Genomic DNA, 27,236 nt, shown 5'->3' with positions numbered 1-27,236 from the left:
CATTAATGCCTACTTTCATATTTATTTGGATTTTTTTTTTGTATTGTACCATTTTGAGTCCCTTCTCATTTCTTTCTGAATATATTTTTCATATGTTTTCTTTGTCATTACCATGGGGTTAATATATAATATCCTAAATCTATAAAATCATATTTGATTTGATACCAACTTATCTTTAATAGCATACAATCCACTGTTACTATGCCTCTCTATTCCCCATCTTTTTTTGTACTTTTTACAAATTATCTTTGTGCATTGTATGTCCAAAACCATAGATTTATCATTACTTTTTATGTGTTTGCATTTTAGCAAATTTTAGTGCTAATGTTCAGGTCTTTGATCCATTTCAAGTTAATCTTTGTATACGGTGTGAGATAGGGGTCCTCTTACATTCTTTTGGATATGTCTATCCAGTTCTCTAAACACCGTTATTGAAGAGGCTGCTCTGTCCTGGTTGTGTAGGCTTGACTGCCTTATTAAAGATCAGTTGTCCATAGATGAGTGGGTCTATTTCTAAACTTCAATTTGATTCCATTGGTTAGTATATTTGTATTTATGCCAGTACCATGCTGTTTTGACCACTGTAGCTTTGTAATATGCGTTAAAGTCAGGTAGTGTTAGAAACATCATTCCTCTTTATCAAGCTATTTTTGCCTATTTGGGGCACCCTGCTCTTCCAAATAAATTTGGTTATTGATTTTTCTGTTTCTGCAAAGTAAGTTGTTGGGATTTTAATTGGTATTTCATTGAATCTATAAATTACTTTAGGTAGAATTGACATCTTCACTATATTTAATCTTCCAATTCATGAACACATTTATTTAGGTCCTCTGTGATTTCTTTTAGCAATTTCTTGTAGCTTTCTGTGTATGCGTTTTTTGTGTCCTTGGTTAAGTTTATTCTTAAATATTTGATTCTTTTGTTTGCTATTGTAAATGGAATTTTTTTTCTTGTGTTCATCCTCATATTGCTCATTAGTAGTGTATAGGAACACTACTGATTTATGCTTGTTGATCTTGTACCCTGACACTTTGCTGTATTTAATTATTAGCTCTAGTAGCTTTGCTGTAGATTTTCCAGGATTTTCTATGTATAGATCAAGTCATCTGCAAACAGTGAAAGTCCTACTTCTTCCCCACCAATTTAGTTGCCTTTTATTTCTTTTTCTTGCCTAATTTATCTAGCTAGAACTTCCTGCACAATGTTGAATAACAGCAGTGACAGTGGGCATTCTTGTCTTGTTCCTGATCTTAGAGGGAAAGCTTTCAGTCTTTCCCCATTGAGTATGATGTTAGTTGTGGGTTTTTCATATATTGCCTTTATAGTATTCAGGAAGACCCCTTCTATTCCTGTTCTTTTGGATATTTCCATGAAGAAAGGATGTTGAGTTTTGTCAAAAGCCTTTTCTGCATCAGTCGAGGTGATCATGTGTTTTTTTCCATTTTGATTTATTGATGTGGTATGTTACTTTAATTGACTTTTGTGTGTTGAACTAGTCTTGCATACCTGGAATAATTCCACTTGGTCATAGTGTATAATTCTTTTAATATGTTGCTGGATTTGATTTGTGAGTATTTTGTTCAGGACTTTGCATCTTTATTCATTAAAGACATCGGTCTGTAATTTTATTTTCTTGTAGTATCTTTGTCTGGCTTTGGTTTTAGGGTGATGTTGACTTCATAGAGTGAGTTGGGTAGCTTTCCCTCTTCTTCAGTTTTTTTGAAGAGTTTGAGCAGGATTGGTACTAATTCTATAATTAATATAATTCTATGAAGTTGTCCATTTGTCTAAGTTGTCTAGTTTATTAGCATATAGTTGCTATAGTATCCTCATTATTTCCTTTATTTCTGCAGGGTCAGTAGTCATCTCTCCTTTCCCATTTCTGATTTTATTTATTTGCATCCTCCTTCCCTTCCCCCCTCCCTCTGCTATCCTAGCTAAGGGTCCACAATTTGTTTCCTCAAAGAACCAACTTCTGGTTTTGTTGATTTTCTCTTTCGTTTTCATGTTCTCAATTTCATTTATTTCTGCACTAATCTTTGTTATTTTTTTTCTTCTGTTTGCTTTGGGATTCATTTGCTGTTCTTTCTCTAGTTCCTCCAGGTGAACAGTTAATTCCTCAATTTTTGCTCTTCTTTTTAAATACAGTTGTTTAGAGAAAATAAATTTCCCTCTTAGCACTGCCTTTGCTGCATCCCATAAGTTTTGATATGTTGTGTTTTCATTTTCATTTACCTCAAGATATTTACTAATTTCTCTTGTAATTTCTTCTTTGACCCACTGGGTAAGAATATGTTGTTTACCCTCCTTATATTTGTGAATTTTCTGACCTTCTGCCTGTTGTTGATTTCCAACTTCATTCCATTATGATCTGAGAAAGGTTTTACTTAATATCAATATTTTTAAATTTATTGAGACTTTCTTTGTAACCCAGCATATGGTCTAACCTGGAGAATGATCCATGAGCACTTGAGAAAAATGTGCATCTTGCTGTTGTGGTTTGTAGTGTTCTATACATGTCTGTTAAGTCTGGTACATTTATTGTACAAGTCAACATCTCTGTTTCCTTATGGATCCTCTGCCTAGATGTTCTATCTATTGATGAGAGTGGTGTATTGAAGTCTCCAACTGTTATTGTAGGATTGTCTACTTCATTCTTGTCAGTGTGTGCCTTGTGTGTTTGGGGACACTCTGGCTTGGTGCATCAATATTTATGATCATTATTTCTTCTTGATTAATTGTCCCTTTTTTAATATATAGTGTCCTTCTTTGTCTCTTTTAATTGCTTTACAATTGAAGTCTAGTTTGTCAGATACTAATGTAGCTACCCCTGCTCTTTTCTGGTTGTTGTTTGTGTGAAATATCTTTTTCCAACCTTTCACTTTCAACCTATTTTTGTCCTTCTGTCTAAGGGAGTCTCTTGTAGACAGCATATAGATGGGTCCCGTTTTTTAATCCATTCTGCCAGTCTATGTCTTTTTATTGGGGAGTTTAGTCCATTAACATTTAATATTATTACTGTGTAAAGTCAGTACTTTCTTCTACCTTTTTTTGCATGTATGATTTTTTCTGTTGAACTTTATATGTCATATCTTATTTTTTTCTCTCTTTCCTTTTACCTTTCCTGATAGTCTTCATTTCCACACTCTTCTCCAAACTTCTCTCTCCTGTCTTTTCCTATCAGCCTGTAGCAGTTCATTTGGTATTTCTTGTAGAACAGGTCTCTTGTTCACAAACTCTCTCAATGTCTATTTGTCTGAAAATATTTTAAACTCTTCCTCATTTTTGAAGTACAGTTTTGCTGGATATGGGAATCTTGGTTGGCAATTTTTCTTTTTCAGTATCTTAAATATATCTTACTACTGCCTTCTCACCTCCATGGGTTCTGTGAAGAAATCCATACATAGTCTTATTAAGCTTCCCTTGTGTGTGATGGATCACTTTTCTCTTGCTGCTATCAGAATTCTCCTTTTGTCATTGACATTAGTCAATCTGATCTGTAGGTATCCTGAAGTAGGTCTATTTGGGGCTATTCTGTTTGGGGTACACTGTGCTTCTTGAATCTATAATTTTATGTCTTTAATAAGAGTTGGGAAATTGTCAGTGATTATTTTCTCCGTTATTCTTTCTGTCCCTTTTCCATTCTCTTCCCTTTCTGGGACACCCATAACATGTATATTTGTGTGCTTCATGTTGTAATTCATTTCCCTGCAACCCTGCTCATATTTCTCCATTCTTTTCCCTATCTATTTTTTTGTGTATGATTTCAGATGTTATGTCTTTTAGTTCACTGATCCTTTCTCCTGCCTCTTCAAATCTGCTGTTCTATGTTTCCACTGTGTTTTCTATCCATTCTATATTCCTTTCATTCCCATAAGTTCAGCCATTTGTTTTTTTCAAGCTTACAGTTTTTTGTCTTTAAATCCTTCATCTCCTTTGCCACATTTTCATTCAGTTCATTGATTTCATTTAAAAGATTTATTTAAACATCTTTAATTAGTTGTTTCAATTCCTGTATCTCAGTTGAAGTGTTAGGTTGTGACTTTGGCTGATCCATATCTTTGTGCTTCTTAGTATGACTCATGATTTTTTTGCTGTCTAGGCAAATGATTTTCTGGATTAGTTTATTCTGGAGATAATTTTCACTCTTTTATCTAGGATTTTCTTGTTGGTTGGCTTTGTTCTCTATTCTTTGGCATTCAGTTCAACTTATTCTGGATCGCTAGCATAGCTTCTATTTAATTTGATCAGAATTTTTCAGCTCTTGTTTTTCTGGTTCTTACCCTATCTATATGGAAACTTTTTTTTTTTTTTTAGGGTATCTCCCAGTTATGATTGACCCCAATCAGATTTTCCCAATATATTCAGGCCCAGGTCTCAGAAAGAGGGTGTGCTTTGTACCATGTTTCCCTGTGAATGAGATCTAGCAGGCTGTCAGATCCTCCTATGAAGCCTCTGGATTCTGTGCTTTTCCTATCCTGTCCAGCAGGTGGCTCCAGTCAGCCCAAAACTCCCCACTGTTGTAAAGCAATGTGGTGCCTCTAATTCTCAGCATCCCCTGTCCCTCCCAGGGGTGTGGTTGTCTCAAGTTGTTTCTGTTTTCCAGCCCCTGGGGTCTGAGTTCTCTGAAGGAGAGCTGCCACTTGAGCTGGGCCCAGCCCCCCATTTACCTGGGGAAGATATGCCCTTTAGGGAATTATCTCCCCCACTTGACTCATTGCTTTGTCTCTCAGACCTGTCTTAGTTCCACCCTACCTGGTTCCAGCTGCCAATTGAAAATATCTGAGGCTTTCTCTAATGAGCTACTTAAAATAGTTTTTAAAAAGAAGAAAAGATTTAAAAAAAAAAAAAAAAAAAGGAAAAAAGAAAAGAAAAATAAAACAAGGATTAAAAAAAAAAAAAAGAAATCACTTTTCAGAACCTTTCCCCAGCCCCCAGTGTTTGCCAGACAAGAGCTGGAGTTTGTACCCTGCTCTATGCACCCCCCTTCTTGGGGCACAACCCCTTTCCAGTACTCTGAGCTCAGCCAACTCCAAATCCTCCTTCTTTATTACTTTTTATTTATTTCATTTTACTTTTTTGCATCAGCCCTGCCTCCTTTGTGCCAGGATTAAAGCCGCAGTTGTAGCTTGTCTGGGCTACTTTCCCTTGCTCCCATTAGGGAATACTTAAAGATCCTCCCTTTAGGGAGTTATCTCCTTTACCTGAATAGTCACTCTCAGACATTCCTGAATTCTGCCCTTGCCTAGGCAGTGCTGAAACCTGAGTGTTCCTGCAGCTCTAATGGGCTATTGAAAACTAAATAATAATAATAATAATTAAAATTTTAAAAAAAGAAGTGGAGAGAAAGAAAAGAAAAAAAACACATCCTTATCAGAGCTGGACCCCAGCTCCCTGGGTTTGCCATTCAAGAGCCAGAGTTGGTACCCATTTCTGTGTGCCCCTTTTTCTTGGGGCCATCCCTTTCCTGGTACTCTGAGCTCCTCCAACTCTAAAAGTCTCTGTTTTTTTTTGTTGTTGTTGTTGTTAGCACTGCCTCTTCTCTGCCAGAGCGAAACCTCCCAGATCCTTTTATGCTTGCTTTTGATTTATCTGTGCTCAGAGGTTTTATTCAGCAGTCCAAATTTGTTAACTAATTCTGCAATTGGAGCCTGGTTTAAGCCACCCTCCTTGCTCCCAGCAGAGACTGCTTCTTTTTCCCTTGGAGAACCAGTTCCAAAACAGCCTGCTGTGCCAGTGGACAGCCTGCTGCACCAGCCCCCTGGCTGGGGAAACTTACCATTCTTTGCTGCAACCTCAGCCATTCCACCCATTCCAGACTGGTATATGATGTATGTCCGGTCAGAGAAGCCCTCCAAACAGTTGTTGCAGACAGTTCTAGCTATTTACCAGCTGCTCTAGAGGAGTAACTAAATTCTACACCTCACCACACTGCCATATTGCCCCATTCCCCCAATCTGCTTTTGAAACCCTTTAGAGAATTTTTCATCTCACTTATTATGGTCTTCACTCCAGGATTTCAGTTTCGTCCTTCTTAAAATTTCTGTTTCTTATTGAGATTCTCATATTGTTTATTCGTTATCTTCCTTATATCCTTTAGTTCTTTCTCTATGTTTTCTTTTATCTCCTTAAGCATATGTTGGGTCATTTTTTTAAAGTCTTTTTGTAGTATGTCCAACAAAGTTGATGGTTTGGTGATGGCTTCTGAATTTTTATCTTTTTCCTTTGGATGGACCATCATTTCCTATTTCTTTGTCTTATAATCTTTTCTTGGACACTGTACATTTTAATATTTTAAAATGTTAACTCTGAAATTTAGTCCATCCACTGTCTGTTCCTTAAGTTTGTATCTACACAGTGATATGACAGAGATTTCCTTGAGTTCCAGGAGCTAACAAAAACAAACTAGTGCAAAAACACCTTGCATAGTCTTTGCAAATTGGCTTTGCAATGGAGAGCTGATGCTCTCCTTCTGAGTTTAGTCCCCCTGTCAAGATCAGTCCAAGGTGAATGTGAAATGCAGGGTCCTCTCTGTCTTTTCTGAGCCTGCCTCTTGTTTTTGTCTTGTTCTTGCTTGTGGCCTTAGGAATTCCTCTGTTTATTTGAATTTAAATATTTTGCTCCCTATGAAATAGATTTTCTGTCTCTCCTGGTTGCTCCATTGCATGACTAAAGCAGGTAATCCTTTGCCCCAGGCCACTTTGACTTAATTGTTTTTTATACTGCTTTAGCTGTAAGCTGCTTCTGCCTGCAGGGCAATGCAAGCCAGAGCAGGATGTCCTTGTTTAATCTTTTGTGCTGCCACTAATAGACTGGCACAGACATACTACCACCCCATTACGTGCATCGGGATTACTCTGCTCCCTCTGGAATAGGGCCAGGGACCCACAATTGGAGTGCAGGCTAGTTGCACACCAGGGAGGGAGTGGGGAAGGTGCCAGCAAGGGCACCATAGCCTTCTCTTGCTTTTTTAAAAGCTGTGTTTTCCTTATTTGGTTCTTGCCCAGTTACTACAACTCTTTAACTATTTTGTGGAGTTTTGAGGAAGATAGCTCTGCCACATTTTGCTAGTTGTTCCAAGATTCGGGAACAGCAATCTGGAGTGTCTTACACTGCCATCTTGGTCAACCGAAAGCTTCTTGTCTATCTTTTTACAACTTGTATCAGTTATCTTTGGCTACAGTAATGTTATGAAATAAGCATCCATAATATTCATTTACTTACATGTCTGGTGGTCAGTTGTTGAAGGCTGATCTTGGATGATAAGTAGGCTCTTCTCCACATATCTCTTGCATGCACTTATGCTGCCCTCCCCTTTCCTGGCCAGCCGAGTCATGTTCTCAAGCTGGCCTGGGCGCATCCTCATGGCCATCTCAGAGAGGCAAGAGAGGAAGCATTTTTTTAAGCCTGCATTTGCATCACATTTGTTAACATCTCATTGACCAAAGCAGGTGATGGCCAAGCCCAAGGTCAGAGTGGGAGAAGACTACAAAGTTACTGTATGAAGGGTGGGGATCAGGGAACCATTACTTGCAGCTTTAATGCCATCAGTCTGTCCCTCCTCCAGCATAAATTATTTTCTTGTCTGTGCCACCTCTGTTCTATTGTTGTACTTTTCCCATTGTGTCCTTGAAAGATTAGGTAATCCTTATGCCTATGAGCATTCATTCACAAGTATTTATTGACCACCTGTTATGTGTCTTATTCCTTTATACACTCCCAGAGCCTGGCACCGGTCCTAACACATAATAGGCATTTAGTAAGTATGTGTGGAATTGAAATCATACACGAATGCTCATACCCCATATTTATCTCCTTCCCCATCAGAGAAAAAGGGTGAGGACAGATGCCTTTGAAGGATCCCGGTTGAGATCTTCCTAGCTCAAGCAACTGGCAAAACAACGGGGCAATTTACAGCAAGTATTTTTCAGCTGCTAACATCTTCCCTTCTAGATTTTCCTGCCTTTTTCGCTGGAACTCGGGTTCTCTTATTTCTATTTCACTGTTCCTCTCAAGGGAAAGCAGAAAATCATTGATACTTAGCTCATCCTAAACTCTTTTTACATTCAGAGGTCCCAAGTAGCTTTAACTCATGGGCTCTCTGCAATACGGTGGTGAATAGTCAACCTCTGGGATTTATTTAAGCTCATGCGTGGTTAGTTTGAGAGGAGCTGGACAGCTTTCGTTCTCTGATCTTCCCCGCTCTGCAGAGCAAAAACAGAGGAATTCTTATGAATTTTTTCTACAGCTGTAGTCAGACACAAGAACAGATTCATATCAGGTATGAATTTATCAAGGTGCTGTTCAATATACTATCTCATCATTTTCCATATCCATAGATTATACATGGAAAACTTGGATTTCTGGGAAGAATCATAATTTTGAGTTTCATCAATTTCCAGTGTGTAGGGTAAATCACTTGGGAGGCAGAAGAGCATGGCTTTTGGAGTCAGGCAGGCTCATTTAGAGTGCCAGCTCTGCCCAAAAGTCACTTACACTGACGAAGCCTCTCAGTCCCCCTCAGTAGGAGATGGTAGTTTCAGAGTAGTAGAATAGTAGTAAAATAGTGCTGGCACATGTGAATAAACTGTATCAGTTGTTAAATTTGCTATTATTATTATTACTGTTATTGTTATTATAGAATACCTTATAAATTAGTATTATTAGTGCTAAAAATTGATGTAGTTTGTACCAAACAATCTACCTGTTTGTTTTTATTAGAAAATAAATGCATCACTTCTAAAACTTCTGTAAAAGTTATACTTTTAAATGCACTCAGGTACATTACATTTTGAAATGGCCTGAAAGTGTTCTACATTCACAGCGAATATGTGTTCAGCACCTGTTTTGTACCAGGTTACCAGATGCCAGTGATATAATGGTGAAGAACGTAGACAGCCTCCATTCCCTCCTGATATCCTATGATGGAAGAGCTATCATTCATAAGTGAATCAGTTTGTTTTTTAGGTTGTGTCAGAATGTCCTCATAGGGTATCCTGAGTTGGATCCTCGAACAGAGAATGGAAATTAGTGGAAAGATTGGTGAAATCCCACTTAAGTCTGTAGTTTGGTTAGCATTGTATGTTTCAGTGTTAATGTCTAGTTTTGACAAGTGTACCACGTTCTTGTAAGGTGTTAACATTAGGGGAAGCTGGGTGGAGAGTATAAAGATACTGCCTTGCCATCACTAAGGTCAGTTTGTAAATGTCTTGAGAGGCGAGTGATTTTAACATTAGACAAAGGAAAATATAATTAGGTTCGTAAGTGGGCTGTAAAATCATGATGTGCAGTACCCTCATTTAGGTCTTTTGGAGGTAAAGACCAGATATTGTAGGATCTTCTCACTTGTCTGGAATTTTCAAGGGTGTTTTCTTATATAAAAGAGAAAAGCCCACTATTGGTCCCCTTGTCTCCATCAACTTTTAGTACTTAAGAGTTTGAGTAATTCAGAGATTCCCTTTTAATTTTATAGGTACAAACACAAGTACGCCTTGCAAAAAAAAACTTTGACAAATTGAAGATGGATGTGTGTCAAAAAGTGGATCTTCTTGGAGCAAGCAGATGCAATCTCTTGTCTCATATGTTAGCAACATACCAGGTAAAAACAGTGATCTTTGTTACAGTGTACTAAGAATGGATGAGCCTTAGATGAAGTAAAAATGATGTTTGAGCTATAAGTATGGTTTAGGCATAATAAAATTCTCAGTGTTTTGTTTCTCATAATTTATTTCCCACATCTCTCCCTTCTAGCGTCCTCTAGTTTGGTCAAACCGAATATTAGCTATTCCCTTTGTGTGCACTGTTAATTCCCACTTTCCGGCATTTATTTATCTGGTTCCTTCTGCCTGTGGTGCCTTTCCCTTCCACCTCTGTGCCTTTCTGAATTCCACTCTTTGTGATGTACCTGACCAAATGTCTCCTCATGCAAAGTCTCCTGTGAACTCTGAGAACTTAATCTGTATTTTGTCATGGCACAGTCACTTTCCTCATTAGGTTGTCATTATTTAATGCACTTGTAATGTCTCCCCTAATAGCCTCTGAGTTCCTTCAGGATGCATTTATGTCCATCAGCAGTACTGTCAAGCCCCAGCTGAGTGTGGGGTACTGAACTCTGGGTGTTGTAGGCAACATAAAGACTAACAAAGTCAGGTCCCTGTCCTCAAGGAGCTTGAAGTTGAGGAAGGAAGTTGGAGGCAGTGAAGTCTGACTATATTTTCTGTATCTCAGGACAGAATAGAGTAAGCTAAGTGAAATCAGTTGTAAGAAAGTCAAGGAGGGTCAGAAGATGGAGAAACTGAATCAGCTGAGGGATCACAAAAGTAGATGTAAATGGTTGGCCCTGGGTTTCAGAGGGTGAATCAGACCAGGCAGGGGCACGAGCCTGGAAAGCATTCCGGGGGGTGGAGGCAGCAGTGTTTGGGGGAAAGGGGCACATTTAGTTTGGCTGAAATACAGCGTATATAGGTGCATAATGGGAGATAAATCTGCAGAGTTGAGCTGGGATCTTGTTTTGGAGGACCTTGAAAGCCAGAGATGAGTGCACTTCCCTGGGGCCCATGACTAGAACCGGGCATGCAGAACATTAATAGCTTTCCTGTCTGTCTTTGCAGACCACTCTGCTTCATTTTTGGGAGAAAACTTCTCACACCATGGCAGCCATCCACGAGAGCTTCAGAGGTTACCAACCGTATGAATTCACTACATTAAAGGTATGAAAACTGGAGAGGCCATTAGAAAACCTTTCGAAAAGTAAAGTTTTGTTTATATTCCAAGCAGTGTCTATTGCAGCAAGCATCAGTTTTCCAACAGGCTCCAAATACCAAAGAGACAACAACAACCATGATAGGGGTTTTTGTTTGTTTTTTGCTGCATCAGGATTCAATACAATAATCTACTACCATCCAAAATCACAGCTTGAACCTTGGGATGCATCTTACTGAAATGGTTTTAGTGGACTAGAGTCTAGTGACTGGTCCTGCTCATTTAAAATACTTGTTTGACATTGCTAAAGAGGAGATTGCACTAGTCTGATAAACTCAATTACTTTCTAATTATTAAATCCAAATATGCTCACTTGAAAAAGGAATCTTCATTTCCTCCCTTACTTACTTCTGACAAATATTGCTTTGTTCTGAGAGTACCATCCAACATAGAATTGGACTTTTTCATAAAAGTAGAGTAATATTTTCTGATTGAAAAGGCAACTTTAAACTCAATGATTTCTCAGATCCTAAGGGATACATGCACTTCTAATTCTCAATATTGCAACTGACTGTGGAATTATTTTCCTCTCTAATGATTGCTGGGGGTGAATGCACATCAAGATAAGGAAGTAATTTGGGTTCTAAAAGGATTTTAAGAATTGTGAGAGAACAGTAGGTGCTTTGTTGCCAGGTCATACCTCTGAAAGAAAAGGGACCAGGCAAGAACTGGTTTTGAGTTCACTTTGAAATTGCTTTGCTTCTAATTTTTCAGTCGATTTGTGTCTCATCAACTTTATGAAAATTTATGCTGGTTTTTTTTTTTACCTCAGAAATGCTTGATTTTGTTTCTTCCCAATGATTTTTTAATTTTAAATTCAGTTTTATTGAGATGTATTCACATACAATACATCATCCATGGTGTACAATCAGCTTTTCACAGTACCATCATATAGTTGTGCATTCATCACCCCAATCTATTTTTGAACATTTTCCTTTCACCAGAAAGAATCAGAATAAGAATTAAAAAAAAAAAAGTAAAAAAGAACACTCAAATCATCCTCCCTGTCCCACCCTATTTTTCATTTAGTTTTTGTCCCCATTTTTCTACTCACCCAGCCATACACTGGCTAAAAGGGAGTATGATCCACAAGGCTTTCACTGTCACACTGTCACCTCTTGTAAGCTGCATTGTTACACAATCATCTTCAAGAGTCAAGGCTACTGGGTTAGAATTTGATAGTTTCAGGTATTTACTTCTAGCTATTCCAATTCATTAAAACCTAAAGAGGGTTATCTATATAGTGTGTAAGAGTGCCTACCAGAGTGACCTCTCGACTCCTTTTGGAATCTCTCAGCCACTGAAACTATTTTGTTTCAAGAAATGCTTTATTTTGAGATGTGTAGAGTGAAATTACATCTACAAAAAGTGCTAAGACAGGAACCCTGAGACCCTCACCCTTTAAATAAAGGTCCCAAGAGGAACCCTGCACAGTTCCCCCACCACGTGATGCCCCTGACCTGACTCCAGGCAGGACATTGGGCCGTGGGGCTTGTTCCTCATAATCGCCCTCTTAGCTGCTCACTCACCGATTCGTTGGCACTTGCTGACATGATGCATGTTAAACACCTTCGAGATGGGCATTTTTTTTGCCCCACCAACTGAAAGATAAGTACTTGAGGAGGGAGACCTTCCTTTTCTTATGTCTCCTCATGTGTCCAGCCACATGGTCTACTCACAGTGGGCCTTCAGCCTTCCTCATAGCCTGGGCAGTGTGTCATCCCTTCTCTGTGATTTACTGCTGCTTGCAGCACCTTAGCAAGGACCCATCCTGGCCAAAGCAGATGGTGAAAATCAACACAACTCACACTATTCATGATTCTTACCTGGGCCTGAGCAGAAACCCGTGGAAGGTGCTTTGATAAGGCAGAGTGCTTCAGGATATAGGGCAAGAATGTGCATCAGATTTTATTTTATTATAAATACAATTCTAAAAGTTATCTACTGTCTTTTGAAAGACTCTGTACATGACACACATTGTCCAGGAGGAAGATGAAATAATGTCTACCCCAAATATAATTCCAGAGAACTTTAGGTTTGAGTTTACTGCATATTAAGTGTGACATGAAATCGTGAAATTGAAGTTGTGCCACAAGCATGGTGGAATCCTTATGTGTATCACTGGCTTCCTGTGCTGAGGAAAATATGGCTTCTTAATTTTTGCCATCATGTTTGTCATGCAGAGACGATCAAGCTGATTATGTTAGAAGATTCCTGATGAAGGTTTGACGGCAGTGGTTCAGGACATAATTACAAATATTTTAGGAAGATGACTGCCCATTGCCTTTTATACCCCCAGAGCCTTCCTTAAATTATGGTTTAATTGGTTTATGGTTTAATTATATTTAAGTTTTAATAAGGTCATAGTAATATTAAGAGTGTTAAGTGTCTAAAAACAAAACCAAACCAAAACAAACAAACAAACTGTTCATTACCTCTCTAAAATCCTATTCATCCAGGCTTTCAACAATATTAGAATTTCATGCTAATAGCTAATTTTTTTCTTTATGTGGACTCAAATCTTATATAATTGAATCCTGTTATTACACAGCTCATTAACACAGCTATAGACCCATTGCATATCGTATTGTATGCCACAAAACATGTCAATGAAAACCTCAATGGTTTATACATCGCAGTGAAGCATGAGGATATAACTTGACTTCCCAACCTTTTTGCATCAATATTTTTTAAAACTACACATCTTGTGTTTTATAATATTTTGATTTGATCAGGTCATCTTTCAATATATATATATATTATTTTCTTCATCATATATTGATAATGGATATTTTGAAATTTAAATGTTTTCCCAATTTATTTGTTTTCTGGGTTTTCCTTAGCAAATTGTCCCTTAAATGCCTTTGGGACTATGACCAGAAAGAAAACACTGTCTTTGGAAAGGTTTGCCAGGCTCTGTTAATGAAAAGCAACCCATTTGATTTCTTTGCTTCAGGGTGTATTCTGAGTATGTTGGTAATTGTGCCATTGCAGCTGTAGGATGATAATTAATGTGTTAAACACTTAGTTCCTCCTGTTTGGAGGGAATAATCTTTTGCTGCAGAATTACAGGGATATAACTTATGCCCCAGAAATTCAAATTTTTATTTCTGTGAACCTTTCCCTAGAAAATACATTTAGAAGTTCTTTTCCAAAATAATTTTATTATAAAAGTGAATTGAGTCTCCATCTCATACAAGTTGAAAAATATCTGAATGAATATTTTGACATTTTATGAATATTTTATGCTATATGGTAATGTTTTATGTGACAACAGCTATTGCTTTTTTACCTAGGCCTAATATGATTACATTCTACTTTTATTGACATTTTCCTTCATCATTTTAAATTTATAACCACTAGAGTTTTGTAGCATTTCAGCTTTATGAGAAATTCATATTTTAGTAAAAATTATTTTAGTTTAATTCCAATAGAGCTCAAATTTAAAGCAGAGAGACTCTACCACTTAAATCACCTGTTAAGTGTTTTCCAATAAAAGAGCCAATAACCTAATCTTGTATTTTCAAACAATAAACATTTATTTATTCATTAGAATGTTATTAAACATATATTTTGCATGAGCTATCTTTAATACACTAAATTTATACTCATTCCAAATTATCTGGGATGCCATTCACATGGTAGTGATTATCAAATTATGGGGATAGGAATGGAATGTTGCTAGCCATATCTTTGAAAGCCCTGCCACATTTTCAGAGAAAATAATTTAGACTATGAGTTTAAAGCATTTTTAAAAAACTAAATGAAGCTATGTTAGAAGAGCACTACCCCATCTTAAATTGCCAGCCTTCAGATGTGGTCAAGTTTGCTTCATCCTTCCAGGATGTCATTTACTTACACATTTGTACAGATCTAGAACAGGCATCGAAAAAACAAAGATGAAAAACTCAAGCCCTCAGAAGTCAGTGCTCTGTTTGTACGGATGGCCCTTCTCCCCCTGGCCGGCATGGGGGTTGAGTGGATGTTTTTATAGAGAAGTGAGTTGAGCATGGGCCCTTCACAGCAACAGACTCACTCGTGGAAGCTGGCCGAGGGAGAAGTATGTCCTCCTGAATTTGCATTTTTAAAGGGATCAATGTACCTGTATTTAATGAAAATGACAAGTAGCAAAGTATATTTCTTGATATGCCCCACTACAGTGCTTTTGGAAGGAAAGCCAGCTTTTTGACTTTGTTCTTCATGTTCTCCACTTATGTGATAAAGTGTTTAAGAGCTCTGGGGCTAGCATGGCCTGACTATATCTGGCTCTTCTAGTTTCCAGCTGTATTATGGTGGTAAGCTTGCTGGCAGTGGTGGTAGTGATGGAGGTGGTAGTGGTGGTAATGGAAGTGATGGTGGTGGTGGTGAAGGTGGCAGTGGTGGTGTTGTATTGGTGATGGTGGTAGAAGCAGTGGTGATGGCAGTGATGGTGGTGGTGGTGGTGATGGCAGTGATGGTGGTAGTGGTGATGGAGGAGGTGGTGATGGTGGTGGCAGTGTTGAGGGTGGCAGTTGCACCAGTAGCCCCAAGGTGATGGCAAAAAGATGGATTTATCAAGAATTCTGTAACGGATCCAGAAGACAGCCATTGAGAACTTGGGGACAGGAAGGTTTGTTGAGATTGGTAGGTTTCATAGCTTGTTACTTCTTACTCTCCATTTTCCTCCTAGAGTGTTCGTTTTACAGTGTGTTTCACAAGCAAGACTGGGAATGGCAGTGTGTGTTGGTGGGGGGCGGGGGCATTCACCAGACCACTCCTCTTTATAACCTGGCCCCTCCCTCCTTGGACTCCAAAGATGCACTGGCAGTTCCATTCCTAAACCTGTGCTTCAGCCCTGCAATCCCTGGACTGAGCTGATGTGATTCTCACCAGGGACAGGAGAAGACTGGGCAGGTGTGCAAGCAGGAAAGGTATGAGGGCTTCCCATCCCCGCAGCATGGCAAATTCTAAAAACTGCAGATTGACTTTGCAGTTGGCTCTTGATCTGCACCAAGATTTTAACTAAGGAAACCTGAATTTGAAAACATAGCTCTGAAAACATAGCTCTGAGCATGTTCAAAAATAACCATTGAAACAGGTGAGCCAATGTTCCCTCCTTTGTCTCCTGGGGTCTAGGACTGTGCACTGTTTTATAAAACATCATTGTAGAGAACAATGCTTTTAGCTTTCAAAATTCAAAAAATAGCCTCATCTAAATTTTGTGTCTAGCAGTCTTCTTCCACCCACCTCCACATTTCTCAGTTAATCACTTGAACCTTTACTGACAGGCCACATGGCTCTGTAGTTACATGCTTTGAATACAAAGTCATAATAGCTTTCATGAAAATTGGGTAAGTATCCCTGCAATGCTATTTTAGTTAGCAGTCCCAACATGGCATTTACTTATGGCGAGCATCCAGAATATCCTTTTAGACTTTCAAGTTTTTCCCTCAGTGTCATTACTTTACAAGGTGTTTAGCAAAGCTATTTTTTTCCCAAGCAGCTCCAGGCCAGACCATTAGAAACAGCAAATTGGGATGCATCCAGGTCGCTGGAAAAGGAGAGAGTAGGGTAGCTGCCCATGGCCACTGCTGAAATTTGAGGTGGACAAGCCATGGGGTGGCTTGTCATCAGTTCATCCATCATTTATGGTGACGGGCATTTGTCTTCTCAGTCAGCTAGAGGCTCAGGCCTCCAGAGGCTCATTCACTCACTCCTCCTTGAGGAGAAAGGGAAAAAGAATATCATCATATAGGTAATGACTTTGTGCCAATCACTCTGCTAGAAGAGTTTGTCATATGGTGTATATGACTCTAATGTACCAAAGTTGGGTATTATAATTAATACCACTGTTAGGTTCAGCACTGACATATAAAAAGTGCATATATATTTTGGTGAATAATCAAAATAACCTTGGGAAGTAGAGTATACTTGTTCCCATGTTTCAAATGAGGAAACTGAAGCTCAGGAAGGTCTAGTAATTTGCCCAAGGCCACATCCCCATATGGGAGAAGGGAAGCCCATGCTTTCCCCACTCTACCACACCCTGCTTCCCAGTGGCCCTTCTCTTGCACCCCTGCCCTCTGACCATGAGGCAGGAGGGAAGAAGAATGCAAAAGAATACCTTTAAAGAATACAGCTCTTAACTTGCAACTAAAAATAGCATTTTGAGGCATTTTCTTGTGTGCAAAAAGTGTAATTTATATGTCAGACCCTCAGATATCTGGGAACTTATGACTCTTTCCTCAGAATCTGGAATAAAGTCCCCTCACTCTCCTTGGCTGATCATATGGAGGGGGAGTTCAGTAAATGGCTTTGGCTTGGCTAGTCAATAATATCTCTTAACTAGCTGTAGAATTTCAAAGACCTGGATGCAAATACTGGTTCCACCATTTGGTAGTTGAGTGGCCTTAAACAAGTTACTACACCTCTCTGAGCCTCAAATTCCATGTCTGGAAACCAAGAACACTGTTTATTAGGAAGGGTTTAAATGAGACATGTAAAACATGGAGTGCAGACCTAATACAGGATGAGCAATGTAAGACATCGCATTCCATTTAGATCTTTAGAAGTCATTGGTTCTTACCAGGCAGAAGCATCATCTCTGGTAATCCTCACGGCTGACTGCTGTCTATACCACCATTGTTCCGATGGGTAAACAGAGGCTCCGAAGAAGTGAAGATGCTTGCCATGTCACAGCACAACTTGATCTATTTCCAAAGTCTGTCTCTTTCCAGGACACTATGATGTCTCCCCTGTACCAATTTTCCACCTTATTTCAAAGAATTAGGTTATATGTCTTGTTTATGATTGCATTTGATTTGTTATTCTTTAATATTTTTCTTTTATTTTTTTGTTATGCAGTACAAGTCAAGATTATCTTCTGGCCTAGATTAATAGAGTGTTCCTTTTCCATTGTCCTCGCAAATTTCTAAGTGCATGGGGTCAGGGGGTATTTAGAAAATGTTCATGAATTGTGTGGCTCATACGCATCATCATGGGCCCTGCTTTTTATTCCCCTAGTGCTAATAATTACGTAAACACCCACATGCACACACACCACCCAGTTCAGCATCTAACCATGCCCCACTGTTTTGAGCACTTTTATTTCCTTTTATGTGTAATAATTTATTTCGTGCCTTCATATGCATACAGTGTAACTAGTGGAAAGAAGCATAAGAAAAGCAAATGTCATAATTAAAGGATTAGAGAAATGTGAGTCAGTTGCCAAAGTTAAACATTAAATTTAGGTTATTACATTAGGGCTGACTGCTGGCCTTTTGTCTGTGAAATTTGTTTTGCCATGTAGTTTTGCTTTCATTCAGATGGATGTTGCTGTAGCTTTTATTTTCCTAATACAGGAAGTAGTAACTCCCATTATTATATTAAGCTATTTCCTTTCTAAGACACTTTTGCAAGCTCGGTCTGTGCATTTCCTCTGTCACACTGATCTTGTATAGAGAGAATGTGCACTTCCTGAAACCATTTAAGTATTGATAGAAACTATTAGCATGTGAGTGCAGCCTCTAACAGAGATAGCGGTTACTTAGTCTAAAAATATTCTTTCCTCTGCAGAGAAACTTTCAGTCTTCTATAATGCTTTATTGCTGCTAATACACAGTGATTCTCACAAGAAACTTTAATGAAGGACTGAGTGGGTTTGGGGTTTAGAAGCAGAATGCTTTGGAGTTTCATTTCTGGGGCCTGGGTTTGAATGTGACCTCCATCAGCCAGGGGACTGGACATAGTTCAAGCTGATGGCTGCCCCTGTCTGTACAAAGCCGGCTGGGCCTCCTAGATTCACTTCTCTGAGCTGGTGAGTAAGGGTAGGTCAGAGGTAGAAGACCATGCATCTGTCAGTTACACCCAATAACTAACTTCTGGGAGGGGAAGGGACATGATTTATCCTCCATGATAAGAGTTTCAAAGTTCCCCTTGGCCTCCTTCGTTGATTCCATTTATACTCTCTTTCGTTAAGAAACAACTTCCGTGTGTGTGTTTTATTTTCCTTGCTATAGGGTAGTATTTAGTTTAGTTTGAGCTAAAGCACCCCCCCCCTTACTTCAAGAGATGCCCCCTGAAATAGCTCTAAAATTGTGATAATAGTTGTCACATCTCTGTGAATAAATGACTAAAAACCATTGAATTGTACACTGTCAGGGGGTGAATTCTATGATAGTGAATTGTATTTCAATACAGCTGTTTATATATACGCATGTATATCCATATACATATATATGTGAATATAAGATGCCCCTTGGTTCAGAATTCTAGTATTTCATAAACAAGCTCATGTGCCCAGTATTAATCTTGCTTGTGGTTTTATAAACCTTTTCACAAGTATTCTCCTGAGCCTTTGAATTTCCTGTCTAAAGAGCTCTAATTTTTTAGTTTAACCTTATGACTGTTAATTAATCAACTAACAAGGGCCTATTTAGCGACCTCTCATGAGGCACAACAGCCAGACCATTATGGGACAATGGTAATAGTAGGTAGAGAAGAGCAGTTGTCACAGGAATTATTAATAATAATTTAAAGTAGCAATTGGAACTGCAGCCATTCTGTTGGTGAAGCACAATAGTGACTATTAATTGTGATTGTAGTGACAGGGAGCCAACAATTGAGTCCCTGCTAATGGCCCAACTGGGGAAGGGGTTGAAAAGAAGAGCTGAGTGGTTTACATTACAAAGGGATAGTCCCAGAGCTGCTGGAGTGTGGTTATGAGGCTGGAGACAGAGGGATGATAACCGTGGAGCTGTCAAGGGCATCTCGGGGCTTGGGCAGGCGCTGCAGCAGCAAGACATGGCTGAGAGCAGACCTGCCCTGGCCCTGTCTAGCACTGACGATAAAAAGAGAACACAGTGAAAAGATAGTTGAGTAAACTGGGAGGCCTGGGCAAATGTCGCAGACTCTAAAAGCGAGTCTTGGAGCCATCAGAACCTTGGCTGAGAATATCTCTGGCGTCACTTTGACCAGAGATGGGCCACTCTATGGAGAATAAAACTCCTAAAACGTGTTGGGGGGTGTGTGTGTGTGTGTGCAAGAGAGAGAGGGAGAGAGAGAGAATAAAATTCTGTGATTGGCAGGTCTATTGACATCTGATGAACTCCTCCTCATGGTTGCACTTTTCCAAAATACACACATGCATAAACACATGTCCCTGGCTTTACCACATGCTTTGGGGTATATGAAAAATCATGATGTATGTTCTATCAAGGAACATCAAAGTTACAGCCCACATTCCAGTTGTCTCCTGTCCCCATAATGTCCTTTATAGCATTTTCCCCTCCAGTCCAGGCTCCAGTCGAGGATCACGTATTTCATTTTTTTTTTTTTTGCCATGCATTAGAGAGAAAGAAAGAGGGAAAGTATTTGATGACACAAATGGGGCAAAATGAGAAGTAGTGGTGAAGCTGGGAAAAGGGTAAAGAAGAGTTCTTTGTAGTATTCTTGCACGTTTTTGGTTAAGTTGCAAATTATTTCAAAATAAAAACTTTTGAAACTCCTCTAATACTTTCATTTATGTTCTCCCTGTGTGACCCGTTGACCTCTTTATCTTCATCGCAAAAGATTTGTCTCTTGCCCATGACACAGCAGCCACAGTGGTATTCTTTTTGTTCCTCAAGCCAAGTTGAATTCCCACCTTTGGGCTTTGCCCTTGGTGCTCCCTCTTCTCCCTGAGCTGCACGTTGCATCTCTTTCTGGTCTGTTAGCTCACAGCTGAAATGTCACTTCCAAAGAGAGGATGTCCTTGTAAACTGAAGGAATGTTTTGGTCACTTTCTATCTGCCTGTTTTAATTCTTTGCCTGCCCCTATCACTAGCTGATAATTTTGTTTGTCTTTCTTGTGCACAGACGTATCCACAGCACCTAAAACAGCACCTGGTGCTCCTTAAGTGCTCTAAAATTATTTGTTGATTAAATGAACTAAACTAAATATCCAGAAATAGGGAGTCATTAAAAATGATGGCAATGCTTGATGATGTGGTTTCTGCGAGAAAATGATGCAACGTTCCAATCAGGGGACATATATTCAAGGGAAGTCCTTGGCTCTACATTAGAATATCAGCAAATAAATACACATTTATATTTTAAGTCAGTATTAAATGTCTAAAGAATATAACATCGTTTTATATTCTCCACTCTAATAAGCCATTTTGCTTTACTGTGAATTTGGCGTGCTGAGTGAACTTCAGCACGCCAGGAAATAGTGGTAATTGATCTGGATTTTGAAAAGACTGATAGGACTTTTGAGGGTAAACAGAGAGGTAGATAGCTTTTTAGGTTGAAGAAGCAGGAGGAACAAAGCTAGAGAGAAAGCAACTAGCAGATACGGGACTCTGAGAGACAGACCAAATTGAATGAGAAGCTCATTTCAGGGAGAGTAGGAAACAATGTGGGAGAGAAGGATGGGAATACATTTTAAAAGATTCTAGAGGAAAAGGGAAACATGATGGCATGGATGTTTTAGGAAGATTATACTCGGCAGGGAGTGAGACAGAGCTGGCAAGAGGAGTGTGACACCACTGTCGGTCTGTGTCCATGGCAGTCACCAAAATCCGTCACAGCTCTGCTCTGTCGAGGCTCAGCCTGGGCACACCTTCCTCCAGCCTTCCAGGCGGCCATCACTAAAGAACCAGGGTTGGCGTGTGGAATGTCGTTGCTTTCTTTGGCGTGTGTGTGTCATATTAGAGAAGTAAAAGCTGAGAAGGAAGAAGACAGGAGATGAGAAGTGAAGGCCCAAAGGATGAGGACTTAGATTTTGATGGCTCTGCTCATATAGAAAGGACAAGTATCTTGAGTCATTTCTTTTGCGTATGTAGGTTTCTAATTTTATTAGGGCCAGAAATTGATGGTTTTTCTTTCTTTCTTTCTTTCTTTTTTTTTTTTTAAATAATTCGTTATTCAGTTGTTACAGAAATATTTAGTTTAGTTTTTCTTTACTCTTTATCACTGGTGTACAGTTTCTAGGCACTTGCTTTTAAAAAAAAAAAAAACTTTTCGTAAATATTTAATAAACCTTGAAGAACATTAACTCCAAGAATTGTGTGCCCAAAAAAGATTCTCACCAGTTTTTAATCCACACAGACTTGGATGCACCTGCTTCGTCCACTCGTGGGAGTTAAGTTGTCAAAATATGTTAAGCCGTCATTTGTGGTTTAAAAAAAAAAAAGGTTTTGTTTTCTGTTGTTTTCTAAAAGCTGTTTTTAGATGGCAAACTAGCAAACAAAATTAAAAATAAAATGAAATTGTCTCATCTCTGAAGGGAAAAGAAGCTTCTTTTCTGTCAGTGTGTGGGCTGTAAGCAGAACAGAATGTTTATCTTCACTGCATGTTGAAGATGGAAAATAAAGTTAGCAATAGCCAAAAGGCCTTCTTTGGAATAACTTATCGCAAAAGGGAAAATATAAATCTAGTGACAAAACAACTCTCCCTTCTAGGCTTGTGTATCTTAAATGGGTCTGAGAACATCGTAAAATTCACTATGTAAAATTCTGTTTCTGTCCACTTGATTGGTTCAAGGTGATCTCCCAGTGCCTCTGATTCGAGGTGTGCTTGCTGGAACCAGCAGCAGTTGAATTTTATTGATGAACTATTCTCCCCCCCCCCTTTTCATTATCTGTGGCTTGTGATCAAGAGCTTACAAGACCCCATGAAAAAGCTTGTTGAGAAAGAAGAAAGGAAGATCAGCCAGCGGGACAGTACAGAAACAGCAGTGGAGGAACCAAGTCAGTAAGTCAGATGTCCCTTCTCTCAGCAAAACCTTCCTAACCACAGGTCAGGGCAGCACAGTCCTCACTGACCAATGGAGCTGGCCTCCGACCAGGGTGACGGCCCTAATTCCTCCCTCGTCAAGGTACATGTATTACCACTGAGGCCTGAACTCCTCCAGCACATATCCCTGCTGGGAAGCGGCTCACTCATCCCAACAGGAGACCCACTGTGAGGGGTTGGCTGGGGCAGGATAGGGCAGATGTTCCCAGCTGCAGCTGGCTCTCTGCCTTTTGGCCCCAGGCCCCACTTCTTCTTGTCTTCAGTGTCTGGGCCCTCCCTGGTGCTTTTGTCATCATCACTTAAAAGGTGATGCGTCCTAGAGAGGCAATCCCAAGGCTTTTCTCTCATAGAAGGAGATAACCTATGGCATTGCCTTGTTGCTATAATACAAAATTGCTGAGGGTTGGGGTTTGACATTTTGTTTTCTACTTTTCAGACTATTTTGGTTTTCTCTGTGAAGCAGAGAGCAGTTTTGAGAGTGAGAAATAACTGTTCTGTCTTACTTTCTTGCCTTCTCACAAAGATGGGGCCTCTAGTCATTTTAAATCCTGAGAGGAACTTTTTGACATATATATGGCACATGGTTGCTAATCCCGAATGGCAAGAAGGAGGTTGAAATATTGTTGTTTTCTGTGGAGATGTAAGAGCCTGCAGGAGTAGGGTTAATCTTTGAACTGACTGACCTAGGAAAGCAAACGAGATGACCTCTCCACTTGCTGTCCCTTTTCCTCAAAAAAAAATTTAGATGATAACCTTCTGGAAAAACAGGTTTATCCTCTTAATGTGTTTTCCAATAAAGTTTCAAATATATTTTTCCCCCAGAAATATTTGCTGCCAATTTTAGCCCTTTTTAATTTTAAGCAATTAGTAGAAAAATTCTTGAGTGCAAAATGAAGACAAGATTTCACTGTAAGAAAGACTGTAGAATGTGATCTGAATCCAATACAATTGACTATTTTAGGGGGAACTGGTTTAGCTATTCCTGGTAGTAGTGATAATGCTAACTACCATTTAGTGAGTGCCCACTTTGTGTTGGGCAGCAATGGCAGGTGCTTTGTTTATGTTATCTCAGCTCCTCCTCCTGTGACCCTCTACATAGCTAGTGTAGGTATTTTCCCATTTTGTAAATGATGGAGCTGAAGCTCAGAGATGTTAAGGGACTACCCACAGCCCCTGGTAGGGTAAGAGGCAGAGCGTGGATTAAGCCCCAGCACCTTCTTTTCACCATATAAAATTAGTGCAGTCAAAAGTAAAGCATCAGCTTTTACTCACAAGGGGACTACCTAGGATCTTCTCAGTTAGTCTTAGTTTAATTTCAGATTTCTCAACTATTTTAGCACTTCATTTTTAAAAGCTCAAAAAGTGTAGTCAAGTAACTATTCAAAATGACAATGAAAATTTACTGATTATATTGCTCAGAAATAGCAGGTGAAGATGAGCTCCATGCTTGGAGGAAGGTTCAGAGACACTGCTGACCTCAGGGCCTTAAAGACGTGGTGGAGGCGGGCGGGCAGCGTCCAGCGGGATTTGAGAGCCATCCTGCCTCCAGCCTTGTACAGTTTTGCTAACCTGCTGAGAGGCCTCCCCTATGCAACCAGGAATCAGAACAAACACCTGCTTGGCTAGCAGTTTATTACCATGTTTTTAAAAGCAATAGTGGTAAGCATCACTCTTAGTTCTAGCCATGTAGATATTTACAGAAAGTGCCTTCCAATGAAGCCAAATTCACTATTAAGATGCTACTAACCAGTGTTGGGTCAAGAGGAAATGGCAACTTTATTTCTTTTTCAGAAAATGTATGGCATATAAATGATTATACCTTGCCCTTTCCTGCACGTGTGTATGTGTGTGTGTTTTATTATAAGTGAAGTAGATCTTGTACTCAAGATCTGCTACATCATAAATATACCATTTGCAGAACTTGATTACTAAACTTTCTTTTATTTTAAGGTTAATCAAACTAGAGGATGAAAACCAGAACAAGAAATCCTCTATTTCTAAGAGTAAGTTTTAATTTTTACTTCCAATTGCTTCTGAAATATTACTTAATGCTCAATAGGCAATTCATTTTCTTTTTCAGCAAGACCTTTCTTTTTTTCTAGTCAAGAAAGGGCTACATTAATTTGCTTCCTTTAGTTTCAATTTTAAATTTTCAAATATTGTAGATGTTGGTTCCTTAGATCATGGGTTGTATATTTTGAGCCAGAAAAAAAGCCTGATTAGTCACTTCAGTGACAGCCCTTCAAAGCCCACAATTGAGACCAGGCAGAAAGATATTTCTTTTCATAAAACAAATGGTAAAATTTCTTCTGTTACCATTATTGGCTCTAACTGCTGTTTGGGCTGTGGACATAGTTGTAGTGCGATTGCACTGTTAACACTGGGTAAGTGTGACGTTGGGTGACTTGCTGACAGACGTCAGCCTGTTGCCGGGAGTCAACCGGGAGAGCTCACACCCTGCTCCGCCTCATGCCTTCAGATTCCTCCAGTTAATGGAACCCGGCACCTTAGGAAGAGGGGTCAGAGCATTGGCAGATGATATAGTATGCTGTGAATGGCTTATTAGCTGTTTCTGCCTCCTGCCATTGCGACCAGTTTTCTTCATTCGTTCCATTTCAAAGAGTATGGAAAATTGTGGTAGCAGTAATGTAATGCAATCCCGGGTCTCTCTTTGGGGTTCTACATCCCTGGGGACGCAGGGGAGGTTTTGCAGGTGTAATGAAGAGAACTAAGGTTACCTCAGCCCTCTGCTCAGCCTGGCCTCCCGGGGCCACACCTGCCCCTGCCGTGCTTCGCCCTTAGCTGTGGCTCAGGAGACGGGGAAGCAAAGCAGACCCTGGAACTTCCCCTCTGCTCCATCCTTCTCCTTCACCTCAGTCTTCCTTCTGTCCTTCTTCACACTTTTCCAACCACTTCTTCACCGACTGTTTCCTTCCCCCCACTTTACTTCTTCATTTGTTTTTCTTCCATCTGCCGTTTAAGTGGAGAGAGCCCTCACTTTTTGCCCCTGTGCCTTGGTTCACGATCTCTGTTCATGCCTGTCCACCGTCACTCACTCAAATATTTGTTCATTTGCTCAGCAGACGTGTGGTGAGAGCCGCCTCTTGGCCGGGCATGTGTCTGGGCTCTGGGCATGCAGTGGTACCCCAGTCACATACGGATCCTTCCATGGTGGGGCTCACTGTCTAAACGGGACACTGATGTTAATGTAATAATCACACAAGTAATCAGGTGACTCCAACTTTGGAGAGAGCTACAAGGGAGAGTGCAAGGCTATGGACTTGTGTGAGAAGGAGACCTCACCTCTTTGAGGGGATCAGGAAGTATTGTTGCAAGACCTGTCAAAACAAAGAAACAGCCAGGACAAAGGCTCTGAGCCAAAAATGACCAGGAGAAGGTCAGAGGAGCAGTGTCCTGGTGTGTGAGGGAGGGAGCTAGTGGCCGGAGGAGGCAGACAGGCAGGCAGGACCAATCTCCTAGACCGCACAAGAGCTGTCTGTGTCGCTCTAAACTCCCTGGGCCTCCAGGTCCCTGTTAGAGCTCTAATGTTGGCAGCTGGGCTCACTGATGTGGTTGGAATTGAGGCAATCAAGTAGAAAATTTTTAGTTCTGTGGGAAAATGTAAACTCCACTTTATTGCATTTGTATTCAAGTTACATATCTATAAAAAGTATATATTTAAATATGTCACAGAGCAGGGGGATCTAACATTCTCTTTCCTTGTGTAATATGATCACTTGTGGCCTTTGCATCACATTTTGAGATAGCAAATGTCACTCACCTTGTCTTATATATACAAAGAATGGAATTCATTAAAGAAATGTCATCTCTCTTTTATTCTGTGACCTGCAGAAAGTCTAATGTGCATATGAGTGAACCAAGTTTTAAGGCTGTTCTGCTGCCTTTTTCTTTTAGCCAGGAACATATGGCTAAACTTCCAAGCACCACCAAGTAATATTTATTTACTTAGGTCATACATTTGACCATGGAGGGACAATTGTTCGATTGGTATCATATGGTTTTCTGGATTATCTACCAAATGAAACAGACTCAGGGCTGCTGGTTCAGCAAACATACATTGAGAGCCAATAGCGGGCATATAACGTAATCTGAGGACCCTGCTTCTGCATGAATGAATTTGTGGATGCCATTTCCTCCTGAAGCTGTGCATTTACCTTACACTGCAATAGTACCTGAATCTGCACCCCATTCCAAATTGGTGATAATGTCTTGAATGTGTTATATTTACAGCTGAAGATGGAAAAAGTATTTTATCTGCCTTAGACAAAAGCTCTACACGTAATGCATGCTCAGGTAATCTAGATTAAGAAAAACTACTCAATTTTAATAATTTGACTCAAACTCCTTACAAAGCAAAACTGACTCATAATTTTGCTTTTTTTCACCTCCTCTAAAGGACCTGTCGATGAACTAATAGACGTGAAACCTGAGGAAGGTGGTAAGATTTAAGCATTTCTTTGGGTTTATAATTTAATTTTTAATTCATTTTTTTTTACATACAGGAAAATGTAAAATTGATCTTTTGAATAGCTTTGCATTCCCAAGCAAATTGTTTTCAGGTGACTGTCATCTGTCTTTATAAATGACCTAAAATATTCCCAAACACAAATTAGTGAATGTGATTGGTCATCTTTAGTATAAGTAATTTCATAATGTTCAGACTCCTAAAGGTAAAGTTCAAACTAAAGCTAAAAGTCATT

The 27,236-nt window shown here is 39.5% G+C and overlaps 1 protein-coding gene across 12 annotated transcripts in view; it reads left to right on the top strand.

Annotated features, from left to right (window-relative positions):
- ICA1 (islet cell autoantigen 1) overlaps positions 1 to 27,236 on the top strand; it is a 154,516-nt gene that overhangs the window by 103,086 nt on the left and 24,194 nt on the right. For 8 of the 12 annotated variants that reach the window (XM_037836780.1, XM_037836777.1, XM_037836778.1 and 5 more), the window contains exons 7-12: positions 9,473 to 9,598; positions 10,611 to 10,709; positions 22,379 to 22,473; positions 24,466 to 24,518; positions 26,767 to 26,829; positions 26,933 to 26,974. In XM_037836780.1, coding sequence (XP_037692708.1) covers positions 9,473 to 9,598; positions 10,611 to 10,709; positions 22,379 to 22,473; positions 24,466 to 24,518; positions 26,767 to 26,829; positions 26,933 to 26,974 — 478 coding nt within the window. Of the gene's footprint in view, positions 1 to 7,827; positions 7,917 to 9,472; positions 9,599 to 10,610; positions 10,710 to 22,378; positions 22,474 to 24,465; positions 24,519 to 26,766; positions 26,830 to 26,932; positions 26,975 to 27,236 lie in introns of those variants that run through there. The other 4 variants (XM_037836782.1, XM_037836787.1, XM_037836785.1 and 1 more) reach the window with 2 other exon arrangements.

Source organism: Choloepus didactylus, chromosome 5, assembly GCF_015220235.1.
Source record: "Choloepus didactylus isolate mChoDid1 chromosome 5, mChoDid1.pri, whole genome shotgun sequence".
Classification (NCBI taxonomy): Eukaryota; Metazoa; Chordata; class Mammalia; order Pilosa; family Megalonychidae; genus Choloepus; species Choloepus didactylus.
The sequence above is the reverse complement of the archived record's forward strand: the minus strand, read 5'-3'. Positions and strand labels throughout refer to the sequence as shown.